General features: G+C 56.5%; 1 protein-coding gene across 4 annotated transcripts in view; it reads left to right on the top strand.

Moving 5' to 3' along the window:
- Kcnh2 (potassium voltage-gated channel subfamily H member 2) overlaps positions 1-14289 on the top strand; it is a 44329-nt gene extending 30040 nt beyond the window's left edge. For 2 of the 4 annotated variants that reach the window (XM_028879569.2, XM_028879568.2), the window contains exons 3-15: positions 608-772; positions 1619-2068; positions 2636-2847; positions 7052-7480; positions 7968-8355; positions 8686-8885; positions 9260-9512; positions 10531-10724; positions 11047-11149; positions 11674-11952; positions 12088-12274; positions 12497-12674; positions 13748-14289. In XM_028879569.2, coding sequence (XP_028735402.1) covers positions 608-772; positions 1619-2068; positions 2636-2847; positions 7052-7480; positions 7968-8355; positions 8686-8885; positions 9260-9512; positions 10531-10724; positions 11047-11149; positions 11674-11952; positions 12088-12274; positions 12497-12674; positions 13748-13897 — 3188 coding nt within the window. In that variant the 3' untranslated portion in view covers positions 13898-14289. Of the gene's footprint in view, positions 1-607; positions 773-1618; positions 2069-2635; positions 2848-4226; positions 4658-7051; positions 7481-7967; positions 8356-8685; positions 8886-9259; positions 9513-10530; positions 10725-11046; positions 11150-11673; positions 11953-12087; positions 12275-12496; positions 12675-13747 lie in introns of those variants that run through there. The other 2 variants (XM_037203722.1, XM_028879570.1) reach the window with 2 other exon arrangements.
- The last annotated feature ends 3761 nt before the right edge of the window (positions 14290-18050 follow it).

Here is an 18050-nt window from a genome sequence, read left to right as displayed (position 1 = left end):
TTTTGATTTCAAGTTGCATACTTATCTTGTGGATCTACACAATGTCTGGGAACTAATCTAAAGAGAACAGAGGCAAGGCAGATATTGTAATCAACCATCTATAGTGTTCACATGTCAGGACTTGCTCATACACTTTTGAGTGACTACCATTCCATTCTATAGGCCAGGAAAATGAGGCACAGGGATGTTGAATAGTTTTTCTTAAAAATGTGTATATCATTTAGCAGCAGAGCTGGGCCTGGAGCTCAGAGATTCTGGACTCAAGCATGGGGTCCTGCCCCTTGAAAGAGGGAAAAGCAAAGGCACATTGAAAAGGTGAGGATACAGATGAAAACATGGAGGAAGAAAGGATGACAGGCCAGAGAGAGGAGGTGAAAATAGGAAAGAGGGCTGAGAAGTGAGATAGGCGGTGAGTTGAACAGACGGAGCAAGGGAAGAAATGCAGACTGGCTGGCACTCCAGCACAGCCAGGTGCAGGGTCAGGCTGGGCTCTAGGGGTGCGGTAGAAGTGGGTTCAGAGGTCCTTCCTGGTCACTTCGTGTCATACCCGTGTGGGGAGGAGGTTCTGGTGTCACCGCGGCTCCTGCCCTCCCTCCCTCCTCTGCAGGGAGCTGCTTCCTGTGCCTGGTGGATGTGGTGCCCGTGAAGAACGAGGATGGAGCCGTCATCATGTTCATCCTCAACTTTGAAGTGGTGATGGAAAAGGACATGGTAGGGTCCCCAGCTCGTGACACCAATCACAGGGGGGCCCCCACCGGCTGGCTAGCCTCTGGTAAGTGCAGCCCAGCTACTGAGCCAGCTCAGGAATATGTGGTCTTGTTTCCCTGAGCCGCCCAGGACCTTGGTTCTGTGGGAAGGGAAGTAGTATGTATGTGTGAGGGTGCAAGGAACAAGGAATCACCTGGTCTGCCCCACCTGGACCAGGACGGACCGGCCCCACGCAGCAGCAGCGCCTAACGTCACAGCCCCTTCAGGCAGAACACACACGTTTTCTAGCCTTGCCTCCTGGTTCCCCACCTCGCACCCTGGAGGGATGATGGGTGCTTGCGGAAGCAGCACTAGCCATCGGCTCATTAGAAAGCTCCGTCTCATAGACTCAGCTCTTCTGTGGTCTGGCCAAGTCCCAGGAGAGGAGGTTAATGGAGGAGAGGATGGGAAGGCATGCTGGCCTTGGCTGTAAACATCTCCCCTGGTTGGCCCAAAGGTTCAGATCCTCTGCTTTACCCAGGTGACGTTTTTTTGGGTTTAATTAAAACAACCAAGCTCACCTCTTGGGTTTGAATGACACTAGTCCTATGGATGCCAGCTGCTAGGTGGCAGGGTGTGGGAGAGAGCTTTTGGCATCACTCCCCATTCACTGTGTGGCCTTTAGCTACCCACCCAAGGCATGGCTCAGTCTCTGAATGTGTTACTGTCCGTCCCAACCAGTGCAATTGTGGAATCATGGAATCTGCCCTAAGGGTGGTGGGAAAGGGCAGCTGACCACTGGTTTTAGATAGAATTGTCTGGGTTTGGAGAATCAGGTACTGTGTATGGAGGGGAGGGCGGGCCTTCCACTGTCAGGGTCCCCAGTTCTTTTTGGTCAACCCTCACTCCACAGGCCTCCTTTTCCCCACAGGTCGGGCCAAGACCTTCCGCCTGAAGTTGCCTGCCTTGTTGGCGCTGACTGCCAGGGACTCATCGGTGCGGACGGGAAGCATGGGCAGTGCTGGAGCCCCCGGGGCAGTGGTGGTGGATGTGGACCTCACGCCCGCAGCACCCAGCAGTGAGTCCCTGGCCCTGGATGAGGTGTCTGCCATGGACAACCATGTGGCAGGGCTTGGGCCTGCGGAAGAGAGGCGTGCTCTGGTGGGCCCGGGATCTGCCTCACCCGTGGCCAGTGTCCGAGGCCCTCACCCATCACCCAGAGCTCAAAGTCTCAACCCTGATGCCTCAGGTTCCAGCTGCAGCCTGGCCCGGACACGCTCCCGAGAGAGTTGCGCCAGTGTGCGCCGGGCATCCTCGGCGGATGACATTGAGGCCATGCGGGCCGGGGCACTGCCCCCTCCACCCCGTCATGCCAGCACCGGTGAGGGCCCAGGCCTGGGAGGCCCTGCTCCAGCCCCTTGCTTCCAGCTTGTCTGCCAAGCCTCCCCTGTCCCAGGCCCACCATTTCCTCTCTCTGCTGCCTCTTAGGGGCCTGAGAATCTGGGAGATGGAAATCCCATTAAGTACTTATTTAATCTCATTAAGTGGCCTTTTAGTCTATTAAATGTCCATTCATCTCATTACATTCTTACACTCACAGAGCCCTTGCTGGCCCAAGGGGCTGGCTGTCCCAGGACATCCTGGAACAGGGATGGCCATGGAACTGGAAAGAGGCAAGCGAGATTCAGAGGCTCCTGACACGATCTGATCCTTTCTACTCCTCTCTCCTGCCTTCCCCCTCATGGTGGCATGCTTCCTTAAAATGCAGAGGGGCTGACCGGTCCTTGCTTGTTTCCATGGCTCTCCTAAGCTACCCACTGCTTACCATCCCACTCCCTTGGCCCTGGCCAGGCAGAGTTTGGTCTCATTGTAGTCTTTGTGTCAGTGGCCTGCCTTCCCATCAGCCCCTGGCCTGGGCATCTGACCAAGCCTTGTCTCTCCATCCCAGGGGCCATGCACCCCCTGCGCAGTGGCCTGCTTAACTCCACCTCAGACTCGGACCTCGTGCGCTACCGCACCATTAGCAAGATCCCCCAAATCACCCTCAACTTCGTGGACCTCAAAGGCGACCCTTTCCTGGCTTCACCCACCAGTGACAGGGAAATTATCGCTCCCAAGATAAAAGAGCGGACCCACAATGTCACTGAGAAGGTCACCCAGGTAGGTGTCCAAGCGCATGGTTCTCTGCTCACCCTGGAGGAGTTGGAATTGGTGAGGAGCGCCAAGGCTGTGGTCCAAGTGGGAGTGGAAGGGCTAGTCAGTAAGGGAAGCTGTTCTGGGGGATGGTGGGGAAGACGCCGGAACTGGGACACAGGAAGGAAGAGTTGAGATGAGGAGGCTTGTAGAGAAAGACCGGTGGAGAGGGAAGGGGAGAGCTTTAAAAAGGAGCAGGTGTGGATGACCAGTAGATGGGTGGGTGACTCCAGGTACTAGAAACTGGGACACCGGGGAAGGCCATGGTGGCTGAGAGAAGGCAGCCAGAGGGATGGGACAGATGTGTCTGAGGCCATTACTGGGGCAGCAGGAGAAGGCCTCAGTTAGAAGGGACCGCACAAGTCAAGGTCAGGAAGTCCTTGATTCTTGTAGGTCAAGGTGGTGTACCAGGTGGCCTAGGGGTGCCTGCCATGTCCCCCCTAGTGGGGGAGAGTAGGATTTCTTTCCCTTGATGGGTGGGGAGGGAGTGCTGGTGATGTAAAGAAAGCTGTCGGGGGACATGTCGGAGTCCCTGTCTCCCTGTCCAGAGAAGAGCCCGGGCATTTCAGTTCTGTGCTGTAGGGCTTCTCTGGTCTCCTTGTCCCTCCTGGCAGTGAGGTGGGTTACAGCACTAAACCACCCACAGCCCTTCCTTCTAAGATGGAAAGTGGTGGTGAGGTCTTAGCAGCGAGAATCCCGGGAGAGGAGGACACTGTTGTTCTAGGCTGTGCTTGCCCGTAGCTGCTGCCCTGTGAGGGAGCTGCCCGGCCCTGGGCTCCCTCGGCCAGCCTTCTGGCCGTACTCCCATGCCTCTGGCTCTCTGGGTTCTTGCCAGGTCTCCAGCCCCTTTGCCTTGCCTCCAGAACATGCCCCTCACCCCATACATAGCCTTTCTCTGGTTCACTCTTCTCCCTCTCGGGTTCCTACCTCTCTCTCTTCCCACCTGGGTGCCTGGCATCTGCCCTGCTCCTGGACCCAAAGTGCGAGAGCCTACGGTGTGTGGGTCTCTGCCTCTCCGTCTGTGTGACTGCGTGTGGTGCCCCTGCCAGTCACCTGGCGTCTCTCCATCTCTGGGTGTCTCTGCCTGACTCTGGCTGGCTTGGCACTGGACTGGCGGGGCGGGGGTGTTGGGGAGACCATTAATCTGCGGTGACAGGCCAGGCTGCCGGGTGGAGGGGGAGGGGCTAGGGCTGCGGGAGCGGCTGCAGCAGGAGCCTAGAGCGGGCTGCGAGGGAGGGGGCCCGCTGGCTGGGCACGGGGCAGAGGGCGGGCACGGGCCGGGCGGGGGTGGGGGGGCAGGGTGGCGGAGTGGGGGTGGGAACCTGGGAGGAGGAGGGGCCGGCCGGCAGAGGAGCTGCGGTTCCCACCGCGGCGGCTGCTGGGCTGGCGGCAGGCGGGCAGAGCACAGCACCCTGGTAGCAGGGGGCCCACACCAAGGGGCCATGTGCAGCAAGAGCCAAGCAGGCAGCTGTCCATACTCACTGCTCAGGTGACCCCAGCCCCAGGGCCTAGCCCAGTCATTCTGGCTTCATGCCAGAGGCGGTCCTGGCTGCCAGTCGGCCAGCCTTGGGCTGGCAGCCTGGGCTGGGACTGCTGCTGGGGCACAAGAGAGGCACTGGCCCGGCCCTGGGGCCCTAGAGCAGTCAGGCTGGGGGGAGCCAAATCCTCCATGGCGGTCCCAGCAGGGAAGGAGAGCAGGACAGGGGCTCTGCAGCCCAGGGCCCAGAAAGGCCGGGTGAGGCGGGCAGTGCGCATCTCCAGCCTGGTGGCCCAGGAGGTAGGTGATCCCCTCAGCACCCTATCCTTTTCTTGGGCTGGGACACTGAGGCAGGTGGGGGTGTGGCCCAGAGGGATCTGGCTGCAGTTGGGGAGAGGGCTTCCGAGAAGCAGGACAGATTGGGAGCCCTGTGTTCTTCAGTTGTGGCCCATCACTGAGCTCTCCTCCTTGGCGGCTGGCTAGGTTCCCGGGGTTTCCCTTGCCTTGGCAACCCCTTTCCTATGGCTTCTGTGGCCCACAGTCTTCTAGTTCATAATATAAAGGGAAGAGAGAGACACCAGGAAGCAGATAGGTATCCAGAGTGGATGGTGGGAGATGGAGGGAGACAAGGAACCATGGGGCCTCAGGTAGACCTGACACGGTGCTGGGCTCCCTCACTCTGGGACTTCGTGGAGAGCATTGGGGGCTTGGCTTACTCCTGGAGTTCTGGAGGCTGGAGTCTCCGGAGAGCAGGGGCCAGAGGCTGCTTGATGGGCAGTGAGGGCAGACTGAACCGAGGCATGGCTCACCTCTTAAGGGCATCCTGGGCCCTTGTCCCTTCGGCTGGGGATTGCCTCCTAGAAGCCACCTCTCTGCCCCACTGGCTCTCCTGCTTTAGAACCTGGAGGTGGCTCTGGGTGGCTCCGAGACTCCCACCCCTGCCACCATCACTGCTGTCCCTGACTCCCTCTGTCTGGGCTCGTGTGCTCCTCCCCACTGGGGAACAGGCCCAGGTGAGAGTTTTCCTGCCCAAGGTGAAGAGCCAAGGTTGAGTCAGTCTTCCATAGGAGAGCAGATCACAGGGATTATAGACCTGGCCTGAGGCCATGCGGTACGCCAGTGGTTTCTGAGCTAGGACTGGGTAGATTGAGTTAGCAGGTTTGGACCTTGTACCCCAGACTGGCTGTATATATGAATACAAATGTGCACTGGGACTGTGGCAGACCTGGGGGACGGGGTCACTGCTGCCTGGGGTGGTCCAGCATAGTTCCCCAGGCCTGACCACTCAGGCACAGAGAGGGGTCCTATGGAGTGACAGCTACCTCCTTTTGTCCCTTGTCTGTGGGGTCCTAGCCTGTTCTTTTTTGATGCCTGAAAGATCACCAACCTCATGTGCATTAACTCTCTATTTTAATGAACAAGCCTCCAGGCTGAAGACAGGACAGACCTAGGGTCCTCCTCTGACCAGACCCTGGTGCTCATTCCCACCCCATCTGGTTTCTCTAAAGTCTTTGTCCACCCCGGGTGGCCAAACTCCCCCCCAAGACCCACCTTTCTTTCTGGTTCCTTTCCCAAAGATCTTCTCTAAACAGCCCACCTATGCAGGCGGGCTTAGGGGCTCCCCACTTGAGCTTGATTGAGAGTCTTTGGGACTTCGTTGAGCTCGGGGGGGGGGGGGCTGAGGCTGTGGGATTCCGTGCTTCTGGGACAGAGCTAAAAAACTCTGGGTTGGGGAAGGCCTAGGGCCTGGTTTCAGGATGGCAGGGTCCAGGCTAGAGGGACTGGGAGGGAATTCTGGCCGGGTCAGATGTCTACCAGAGGATTCTAAGGGATGGGTAGGCATGGGGGCTTCTGACACCTGGGAAAGGAGTTCTCCGGGAGAGTGCTGGACATGCTTGTTGTCCCTTGTCCCTGTGGTGGCCCCTCTGCCTGACTGTCGAGGAGCACGAGCCTTCCCCTTGTCTGAGAGTGGGTTCAGGCCAAGCGTGCACTTCTGGGCCAGCCTGGGTGTACATCTCTCTGTATACTTGAGGTGCAAGGTTCTCAGGGTTGGGCTCTGTCCCCTGGGTCCCTGTGGAAGAGCGTGGGAGGCTTCTCTGGGATGGGGTGGAGAGCGACTTGAGCAAGAAAGAGCAGCAGCAGGGAGAAGTTTTCTCCGCTCAGGGAGGCCAAGGGACCCGAGAATGGCGGCTGGTGTCCTTGGACAGTGCTATGAAGTGAGGCTGTGAGGGAGCTGCAATGACTATTTCATGTGTTGGGACTCTGGCTCCTGGGCTCACTGCCCAGCTGGGAACTGCAGTCCTTGGAACACATTCTGGACTGAGACAGGGGCGTGTACGTGTTGGTTTGGGGGCTGTGGGGCAAGATTGTATGGTGCAAGGTGCATGGTCTGAGGATCTGGCCTGCTTTGCTGGTGGGAAACAATATTGGGACTTCCTGCTTGATGACCTAAGTCCAAGTATTTTGGGTGTTGTCAGAACTGTGTGGAGCCTGCCAGGATGTCCCCCTGCTGGGTGGCATTCTGGGAACTGTAGTGCCTCGGTCTGAGGGTAGTCAGTTGCCATGGCTACTTGGCCGAAGGATGAGCATTCTGATGGAAATGTGCTCTACTTGGCCACAGTAAGGCTGGCACCAGCTTCTGCTCTGAAGTTCCATGACCTTCCCTCATCATCCACCCCTTGCCTCTCTGTCTAGGTCCTGTCCTTGGGAGCCGATGTGCTGCCCGAGTATAAGCTGCAGGCCCCAAGAATCCACCGCTGGACCATTCTGCACTACAGTCCCTTCAAGGCTGTGTGGGACTGGCTCATTCTGCTGCTGGTCATCTACACGGCCGTCTTCACACCCTACTCAGCTGCCTTCCTGCTGAAGGAGACTGAGGACGGGTCCCAAGCCCCTGACTGTGGCTATGCCTGCCAGCCCCTGGCCGTGGTGGACCTCATCGTGGACATCATGTTCATCGTGGACATCCTCATCAATTTCCGCACTACCTATGTCAACGCCAACGAAGAGGTGGTCAGTCACCCTGGCCGCATCGCTGTCCACTACTTCAAGGGCTGGTTCCTCATTGACATGGTGGCTGCCATCCCTTTCGACCTGCTCATCTTTGGCTCTGGCTCTGAGGAGGTGGGCTTGGAGGCGGCCAGGAGAAAAGAGCCAGGAGGGGGTAGGGTGAAGAAGGGTGCTAGAGAGGCATATGCACAGGAAAGGAGGGTCCCTAGCAAGTCCATGCTTGTTTACCTTCAGGGTCATAAAGAGCTGGAAGGGGCTCTTTTTTCTAATTTGTCTACCAGAGTGGGGGCTATAATTTCTAACGTACACAAAAGTGCCCTCAAAAGCTAGTTAGAATTCTGGCCTAGCACCTAGAGGTGACTCTTGGCCCTTTTGGTGCCCCTGTTTCCTGGTTCTCACCATGGAGAGAGACCCTTACTACTTCGTCTTAAAGCTGGCACAGTTTTAAGCTGGGAGCAGCGTGGGAAGCACTTTATTCCAGGTGGCTTTCGTTATCAGGGAGAGCTTCCAGGAAGAAGTCTTTTATGGTGTCACCTCTGTACCCTCTGCTACAGTGCGCCTTACTCATGTGCCCTCACACTGAACATGCCCCCTCCTCTAGCTGATCGGGCTGCTGAAAACCGCGAGGCTGCTGCGGCTGGTACGCGTGGCTCGGAAGCTGGACCGCTACTCGGAGTATGGGGCAGCGGTGCTCTTCCTGCTCATGTGCACCTTCGCGCTCATTGCGCACTGGTTGGCCTGCATCTGGTACGCCATTGGCAACATGGAACAGCCTCACATGGACTCGCGCATTGGCTGGCTGCACAACCTGGGCGACCAGATCGGCAAGCCCTACAACAGCAGCGGCCTGGGCGGCCCCTCTATCAAGGACAAGTATGTTACAGCACTCTACTTCACCTTCAGCAGCCTCACCAGCGTGGGGTTCGGCAATGTCTCCCCCAACACCAACTCAGAGAAGATCTTCTCCATCTGCGTCATGCTCATTGGCTGTGAGTGCGCCCTGGAGGCGGGTGGGGGGCGGAGCCATGACTGGGTGGTAACGGTAGTGATGGAGCAAAGTGGCCATCAGAGCTCCCTGCCCCGCCCCCTCCTCTTCCCCTCCTAGAGTCCTGGGCTCACAATATAGTGTGGAGGCTGGGACACCAGGGCAGGAAATGCTGAAGGTTGGCGTGTGTTTGAGCATGTGTATGTCCACTCTCAGACTGAGACGTGACCGGACCGCGAGTGTCGTTGACCTGGTGCGGGGCCTGAGCAGAGGGTCCCCGTGGGCGGGCGGGGTCCCTGCGGATGCTGACGGCCCCACTCACCCACGCCCTCAGCCCTCATGTATGCCAGCATCTTCGGCAACGTGTCCGCCATCATCCAGCGGCTGTACTCGGGCACGGCCCGCTACCACACACAGATGCTCCGGGTGCGGGAGTTTATCCGCTTCCACCAGATTCCTAATCCACTACGCCAGCGCCTCGAGGAGTACTTCCAGCACGCCTGGTCCTACACCAACGGCATCGACATGAATGCGGTGAGGCACGCTCGCGGTGCATCCAGCATGCCTCAGATGGTTGTAGTTAGTACTGAGGAACCGCAGAATTACATGGGCTACTGATCCGTGGAACTCCTTCACCTGGAGTTTTCCCACTGGGAGACGCCAGGCCCTTCACATACCCCACTACAGCTGGAGGTGGGGAATCAATTGCTGCACTTCCAGATAAGAATTTGTTCAGGGTGGGAACCCATGTACTGAGGGGGTTCTGGGCTCCCAAGGTTTTGCAAAGCATCCTCCGCAGAGGACGGAATTGGGAGCAGGTCTCCCCTGAGCCAGAGGTGTGAGGCAGTGGGCTGGTGTTTGGGCTGAGTCCCAAAAGAGCGAGCGTTCTGAACCATCCCTGTTTCTAGGTGCTGAAGGGCTTCCCCGAGTGCCTGCAGGCTGACATCTGCTTGCATCTCAACCGCTCCCTGCTGCAGCATTGCAAACCCTTCCGGGGGGCCACCAAAGGCTGCCTGCGGGCCCTGGCCATGAAGTTCAAGACCACACATGCACCACCGGGGGACACACTGGTGCACGCTGGGGACCTGCTTACTGCCCTCTACTTCATCTCCAGGGGCTCCATCGAGATCCTGCGGGGTGATGTCGTGGTGGCCATCTTGGGTATGGGGTGGGGACGCCCACTGAAACCCAGAGAGACCTGAACCCAATGAACACACTGGGGGTGTGGGAGTGCTGGCAGGATTCTTGGCTTCTTTTAACTCACCAGCGGCTGGGCCTTCAAGGCCGGCAACAGAGAGGAACCCTATAGGACATGGGGCTGTTGGGCTGAGAGGAAACTTTAGGATCCACCCACAGGCAGGCGCCTACTGTTTCCTTAAAGTGGAGGGCCGTCTGGTGGTGCAGTGGGAAATACGCAGCTGGAGACAGTGCATCCAGGTTCACTAAGGACACGGTTCCCTCAAGTTCCATGCAGCGTAACACGTTCCCGTCCTGTCCCCCACCTCTGGCCACTGTGTGTGTGGCCTGCACTCAGACACTGGAGATTTCAAGTGTCTTCATGCTCTTTCTGTGGTCCTGCAAGCATCGTAAACTCTTGGCCATGTCACAGCAGGACATTTTAGATTTTCATTTCACAGTTCAGCCCAACATGTCTACCACTCCACAAACCTACTCGCTTCCCAGATGAATGTAGCGTTCCTACACGTGTGTGTATATTTCGGTCTTCTGTGCTTGGCTGTGCTAAGCTATGCTGTCCGGTTTTCATTCAGTAAAACGATACTGGTTTTGATTAATTACCGTGTTGTCATTTGTAGTTTGGAGACCACTGTTAGAGGGCGCAGCAGTTGGTTAGGAGGGTATTTGAGGGTAGAAGTAGGGTTATCCCAAGGAAGTCCTGGCTGTAGAGCTGGAGCATTCTGGGTGGTTTCTTCTGGTTGAATAGTTGCTCAGAGACTCCAAATCCCTGGTCCCTCCTGCTGTCATCTTTGGCCACTGGTGCTGCCCTCATCTGCTCGGAGCCCTGGGGACATGGCTGGCTCATGTTTCCTTGGCTGTGTGGCTGGGAGCTGGATGATTGGAGATGCTTCTGTCCAGGGTGGAAATAACCCAAAGGAGGGTACCTGCTAGTGTCCATGCTGGTGCCATGGGCTGAAGTCTTTGTCTTCTCCATGGCCTCCAGGGAAGAATGACATCTTTGGGGAACCTCTGAACCTGTATGCACGTCCTGGAAAGTCCAATGGGGACGTGAGGGCCCTTACCTACTGTGACCTGCACAAGATCCACCGTGATGACCTGCTGGAGGTGTTGGACATGTACCCTGAGTTCTCAGATCATTTTTGGTCTAGCCTGGAGATCACCTTCAACCTTCGAGATGTGAGTGGGCCATCCTGAGCTGGCTTCATCCCCAGGAGAGCTGCTTCTTGTTGGGAGGCTTCCCCTTCACTATGAGACTTTGAATATACAGCTTCTTTGCCTGTGTCTCTGCCTGTCAAGTGGCATCACAGTCAAATCAGGCTCTGAAAGTCCCAACTTCAGCTTGTTCAGGGATATCGACAGAGGGGAAAGAGTCTTCCCTCCAGTCCCAAGACCCAGCCCTACTTTTCTGTGTTAGTGAAGGGGTGCAGCTGGCCACCCCGCCTCCCCTGCCAGCCAGGTAGGATGCACCAAAGGGCCCTGACCCTGCTCTTGGTTACAGACCAACATGATTCCCGGCTCCCCCGGCGGCAGCGCAGAACTAGAGAGCGGCTTTAACAGGCAACGCAAGCGCAAGCTGTCATTCCGCAGGCGCACGGACAAGGGTGAGGTGGCTAAGTGGAGGGCAGCGGGGAGCGAGGGCGGGGTCAGGCTGTGCAGGCTCCGCCCCTTGTCCCGCCGCCTGGTGTGCCGTCCTCCAGGGCACTCCCCCTCCACGCCTGCCTTCTGCTGTCCAAATGCTGCCATCTTTTCCTGACATGTCTGAACCATCCTCTCCTTTGGGAAGACCTTTCCTACTTTCTAGGACAAAGGCTGGGCTTTTGGTCTTCATTAGGCCTGAGTGTTGCTTGGCAGGCCTTGACCCATTTAAAGAGAGGAGGGAGGAGGTGGGAGGGGGCATGAGAACAAAGAAGCCCGAGAGCAGGCTACAGAGACCCAGAACTCCAGAACTCAGCAGAGCCCCTGCGGGTGCTGATCAGCCAGCTCCGCGGGGGCGGGCTCAGGCAGGTTGAGGGCCGGAAGACGGAACAACTGCAGATATACCCTGCTTCTCTCCAGGCTAGCTCAGCTCCCCTGGTCCCTTCCCTGTTCTCCCCTCCCTCTGAGGAGTGTTCTCTGTTTCCCACAGACACAGAGCAGCCAGGGGAGGTGTCAGCCTTGGGGCAAGGCCCTGCCCGAGTTGGGGCAGGGCCGAGTTGCCGGGGGCAGCCAGGAGGGCCATGGGGGGAGAGCCCATCCAGCGGCCCCTCCAGCCCAGAGAGCAGTGAGGATGAGGGCCCAGGTCGCAGCTCCAGCCCCCTCCGCCTGGTGCCCTTCTCCAGCCCCAGGCCCCCCGGAGACCCCCCAGGTGGAGAGCCTTTGATGGAGGACGGGGAGAAAAGCAGTGACACCTGTAACCCCTTGTCAGGTAGGGCCTGGGCTGGGGGAGGGGCAGTGTGGGGGAGGGGGAGTGTGGGGGAAGGGAACTGTGGGGGAGGGGCTGGGGGGGAGGGGCAGGAGCTCGTCTGTCTTCCTGCATCTTACACATCCTCTCTGACTCCAGGTGCCTTCTCTGGGGTGTCCAATATTTTCAGCTTTTGGGGTGACAGTCGAGGGCGCCAGTACCAGGAGCTGCCTCGATGCCCCGCCCCAGCCCCTAGCCTCCTCAACATCCCCTTGTCTAGCCCTGGTCGGCGTTCCCGGGGCGATGTGGAGAGCCGGCTGGATGCACTCCAGAGGCAGCTGAACAGGTGAAGGGGATGGCCCAGGGAAGTGGGCACAGGGTAGGCCGCACTGTGGGAGAACTTGGCTCTTGTCTGGGTCTCTGGTAGTGTTTTAGGGATGCTCTGTCTAGGCCTCTTTGTGCCAGGCAGCTGGATCCTCCCTCGCCTTCCTCAGCTAGGTGAAGAGGAGCCTAGAGTGGACCAGCTGCCTCCACTCCCCTGAGGGGCTCTCCTTTCTTCTTGCCCCAGGCTGGAAACGCGCCTAAGTGCAGACATGGCCACTGTCCTGCAGCTGCTACAGAGGCAAATGACACTGGTCCCTCCCGCCTACAGTGCTGTGACCACCCCTGGGCCTGGCCCCACTTCCACGTCCCCTCTGTTGCCTGCTGGCCCCATCCCCACTCTCACCCTGGACTCGCTTTCTCAGGTACGTTCTGGGGCCCGGCACCACCCACCCTCTCAGCTGGGCAGGAAATGTGGTCTCTTCACCCTCCCCTATCCTCTTCTACCTGTTCCCTGCCTTCCTCCTACCCTTGTGCTCAGGAGCAAAGCACGAGAGGACTAGAGCCGGGAACCTAAGGGCCAGATGTACACACGGTGTCTTAGCCTGAGACTCTGGGTCTGGATGCTGCCTGCCAGTGCGCTCAGGATAGCATCCCGGGCCCTGCTGTGGTTACACTCCCTAGCCTTGCTGCCTCTCATCTTGGCTCTCACTCTAACCGTGGTCCAGCACTGTCCTGAAGGCTGCTGGCATTTCCAGGGTGCCAGAGTCAAGACTGAGATACAACCTCTTTGATCTACCATCTCTGAGGGAGAGCTGAAGCTCCAGCTCTGAAGGGTGCTGGGGTGTCGGATCCTGTGGCTCCCAGAGGTGGCCTGGGCTCTGCTCCCCGTCCCCGGGCACTGCCCCCCTCCCATATGCTGTTTGCTCCTGTTTGCAGACACCAGGGCCCACGTCAGCAAATGTGCCAGTCTTCCTTCACAGCCTCCCCCGCAGGGATCTCACCAGTAGACGCGTCAGCACCCACAAAGCCCCCCTGCCTGCCCTGGCGCCCGCTCTGCCTGGCCTCGGCCGCCTGGCTGCTGGCCCGCTGTTGTTTCCAGGGCCCCAGGTTCTTTGGAGAATTACAAGAAGGCACCTTGCCCCCTCTTTGTCCCAGCGCCCGTCCCAAAGCAGGGACTCTGTCTTCCATCGGGGTTATCGCCAGCTGCCCTGCCACATTCCCTAGGGAAGGGGAAGGGGCCTTGGACTCTTCCCTGGGTCCCGAGCAAGGCCCTCTGTCCGGGTGGCTCTACAGTGGTTCTCAGCTCGTTCCTTTGGCTCCTGCCCCAAAGGTGCATTTCTTTACTTCCAGCTGCAGCCTTCTTGTCCCCCGAGGTCCATGCTCAGCCCACCTCACCCTCTCTTTGACTTCAGCCGTCCTGTCTTTGATTTCTCCACCCTCTTCTCCTTCCCCACAGTTCTTCCTGCTGGCTTATGCTCTGTGGTGCTCTTTGTAGGTTTCCCAGTTCATGGCGTTCGAGGAGCTTCCTGCCGGAGCCCCGGAGCTCCCCCAAGACGGCCCCACCCGACGCCTCTCCCTGCCCGGCCAGCTGGGGGCCCTCACTTCCCAGCCCCTGCACAGACATGGCTCAGACCCAGGCAGTTAGTGATGCTGCCCAGTGTGGACACGTGGCTCACCCAGGGTTCAGGGCATTCCCTGACCTCTTGGAGACCCTGCGTTGGAGGGGAGAAGACGGCAGGGGCAGCTTCTCCCCTGCCCTTGGGACCGGCGTCTCCTCCTGCAATACCCTGGGCCCCACTGGGAGGGGCAGGGGCAGGGGCAGAGCTGGGCAGTGGACAGGGGGTCTGTGGTCCCCCCACTGCCCTGGGGGCATTAGCTGGTCTAACTGCCCGGAGGCACCCGGCCCTGGGCCTTAGGCACCTCAAGGACTTTTCTGCTATTTACTGCTCTTATTGTTAAGGATAATAATTAAGGATCATATGAATAATTAATGAAGATGCTGATGACTATGAATAATAAATAATTATCCTGAGGAGACTCCAGTGTGATGGTTTGCTTCAGCTATCGTCTGTTGTTTCTCATGTTTATGATCTGAATCATACTTGAAGGGGGAGTACAGGAGTTTCTGTGCAGGACAGGATCCTGGTCTGTCTACATCCAGGGCCTAAAGGGCTGACACCCCCCACCCCCCCCACCCCCACCCGCAACACACACACCATGTGTGTGTGTGTGTGTATGTGTGTGTGTGTGTGCATGTGCATGCACAAGTGCATACATGTACATGAAAGCTGGAGGGTACTCCCTGGGGTCAGACAATAGAGCCCTGGCTCTGGGACAGCAAAGCCGTGTGGACTACTAATACGACACTTCTACCCTGAGCTCAACCCTTCACAATCATGTTGATTTGCTTTGTGGCACTGGCTTCCACCATCAGCCTCACGTTGGTAAAGCCATATGCCTGACTCTCTCAAACAGTTCACAAGTCCAGCTTCGCACTCGTTCTCACCCGGGGTTCCCTTTGGTCTGAGGCTAGCCTCCCACCCCTAATTGGCTTTCCATCAACCCTGTATAATTGGGCCTCACATGGGTCTAGCTTTGGGTTGGATACACTGGCTTCTCCACTGTGACCAGCACATACCCGTGTCTGGCACCAGGTGGCTCATGCCTTGGTTACCTTTGTCCCCTGTGACTGTTGGGCACGGGGGAGTTGCTGAAGAAGGTGGGGGATGCAAGGTGGCTCGGATCCCTTGAGGACAGTGGAGGTCCCCCATGTTTATGTGTGCATGCTGTTGTGCACTTAACACCGGCTGGGCTTTGAACACATCCTCGAGATGCTGCCTGCTGTGCCAGCCCAAGTCGTGGCACTGGTGGGCTCTGGGCAGTCAGGCTGGCTCATAGGTGACAGTGCCACCAAAGGCTTCCAGAGCCCAGATGGCTTCTCAAGACCCCTCACCTCCCCTGTTCCTTTGAGGGGGGAATGCTAACTCTGAAGACAAGCATGGCTTTTTTCCTGGCCCAGGCATGATGGGTATTGGTCTCTGAGCAGCCTGGAGACTCCCTGTACCCAGATAGGGAAGAAGGGAGGGATGTTTCACCTTAACCAGAGCCTGGCAATGTTGGGAAGAGATAAAAGGGGGACACTTAGGATTTCAAGGTTGAGAGGGGTGACAGGTGGGCTAGGCCAAAAGGGAAGCTATGGGCATCATGTTGGATACCTGTACATGTCCAGACACTTATTGGGTGGACAGGCTTCTGATTGTAGGTAAGGATTCCATGTAGGCCTTCCTGGAGGATTGGTATGTGAGCTCAGGAGGGGGTCTTACTGCGGAAGGCCTGAATTGTGGGTCAGTGGGATGTTGCTCTATTTGGGGACTATGGAGGTGAGCTAGTGCCTTACCAAGGGCAGGGACGGGACAGTGAGGATGGGAATTACAGACTCACAGGAAGCCCTGTGCCCTTCGTTTGCTGGGCTTCCTGTGAATCACGCTCGGGACTGTTGGCCCCTGGAGAAGCGGGAAGGAGACTTTGTGGCCTGCCTCAGGGCTTTGTGACAAGCTGATGCTGGTTATTTCTTTGGGGGACAGCATCTGAGCAGGAGAGTCACTTGTCTGCCACTAGGTGAGGACACTGCCTGGGCTGTGGGACCTGGGATGGACTTCAGTGCCTGTGGGGAGTCACATGGGCACGTGTGCACACAGTGCCTGTGCTGAGGAGGGGACTGGGAGAGGGAACCATGACACTTGCCCGTTGATCCACGTGTTTTGTCTGATGGAAGAGCTGCAGGGCAGCCTGAGTCGGGTCTCTCCCAGGAACTGCCTGCTGGAGTTGAAGACTGAGTGGTGGGCAGCAGTTGCCGTGGCTCCATTTATTAGTTGGTCCCTCTCTATCTGCCACATTACACCTTTACTTTTATCCATCTACCTACCATCTACCTATCTATTAAAATTTATTCTCTCACAATTTTATAGTAATACATACATAACACATACATACTATACACACACACACACACACACATATACATATATATAATACTTTGGGCATATTCTCTTCCATTATCCTCTCTTAGCCCCTTCTTCCATGTTTTTGATTTGGAGGGGTGTGTCTCCCTGCATTTAATTAGGATTGCTTGTGTGAGTATCTGTGTTATTTACTTGAGCAAGCGTAAACTTATGGGTGGCTACATCTCTCGCAAATATGATGACCTCTTCTTGGGTGAATATTAATTGTCTATTGTTCCTCAGGGAGGGGTGGGTCTCAGAGGCCCCTCCCCCATCTGTGACGGAGTGTCGGTAGCCACAGTCTTGAACAGGCCTAGTGCGGGTAGCCGTTGCTGCTGTGAGTTCATGGGCACCAGCTGTGTCCAGAAGACAGCATTTCTCAGCACTCCTCTCTACTCTCTGGCTCCTACATTCGTTTCTTCCTCCTTTCTGCAACATTCTGAGCCTGGGAGAGGGTGACGTAGCTGCTGCAGTTAGGGCTGGGCCCTCAGCACTTTGACCACTTACGAGTCTCTACATTAATCTTTGTCCACTGCAAACAGAAACTGCTCAAGGCTGAGAGGAACACTAATCTATGGTATAAACCTATCTAGAAGGCACTTTGAGTCTGTTTAAGAGAACAACACTAGTAGGGGCCTATAACCTCCCCAGCCGTGGGCTTTTGGTTTGGTTTACAGCACTAAGTATGAATTCTCCCTGTGGAGCAGATTTAAAGTCAAATAAAAAAAGCAGTGCCGGGGGCGGTGGTGGCGCACGCCTTTAATCCCAGCACTCGGGAGGCAGAGGCAGGTGGATCTCTGTGAGTTCGAGGCCAGCCTGGGCTACCAAGTGAGTTCCAGGAAAAGGCGCAAAGCTACACAGAGAAATCCTCTCTCGAAAAACAAAACAAAACAAAACAAAACAAAACAAAAAAAAAAGCAGTTGAGCTGGGCGGTGGTGGCACACACCTTTAATCCCAGCACTCGGAAGGCAGAGGCAGGTGGATCTCTGTGAGTTTGAGGCCAGCCTGGGCTACAGAGTGAGTTCAGGACAGCCAAGACTACACAGAGGAACCCTGACTTGAAAAACCAAAACCAAACAAAAGAAGCAGTTAATTGCTCCCATCACATTCATGCCAAGATCCTTCAGTAGGCAGGCTTACCTGGTTTGTTGCTGTTGTATCTTGTAGGGTTCACAGTGAGTTAAGACTTGATGTCTTTTCTCCCCAGGAGCCTGCAGAGCATCTTATAGTATAGCAAAAGCATCCAGATCAGTTTTAACTTGATTTTTCTGGCTAAGATGTATGGTGTTTTTAACACCATGGTCTTATCATCTAGTTCTGGGGGTCGGCCAAGAGAAATGGCAATACCCTGCATAATTTTGGAATCTTCTAGGTCCTCCCTGACCAAAAACTCATAAGAAGGTGTTCCATACCCGGCACTGGGCTTTTTATTTAGAAACTCGTGGCTTCCAGGATTGGAGAAATGGCTCAGTGGTTAAGAGCACGGACTGCTCTTCCAGAGGACTCGAGTTCGATTCCCAGCACCCACACCAGGCTGCTTACAACCATCTGTAACTCCAGTTGCAGGGTATCTGATGACCTCTTCTGACTTCTGTGGGCACTAGGCATGCATGTGGTATACAGAAATACATGCAGGCACTTGAACTGACCGATAAAATAAATAAATGTTAAAGAAAAATAAAGTATGGCTTCTGAGAGCAGCATTGTCTATCCATTAGGACACTTCCCTTCAAACTCTTTTTTTTAAACTATGTATAAATTTATATTTACTATGTGTGTGTGTGCATGCATCATGG

Source organism: Peromyscus leucopus, chromosome 3, assembly GCF_004664715.2.
Source record: "Peromyscus leucopus breed LL Stock chromosome 3, UCI_PerLeu_2.1, whole genome shotgun sequence".
Classification (NCBI taxonomy): Eukaryota; Metazoa; Chordata; class Mammalia; order Rodentia; family Cricetidae; genus Peromyscus; species Peromyscus leucopus.
Note: the sequence above shows the minus strand (reverse complement) of the source record. Positions and strands in the feature narration are given on the sequence as shown.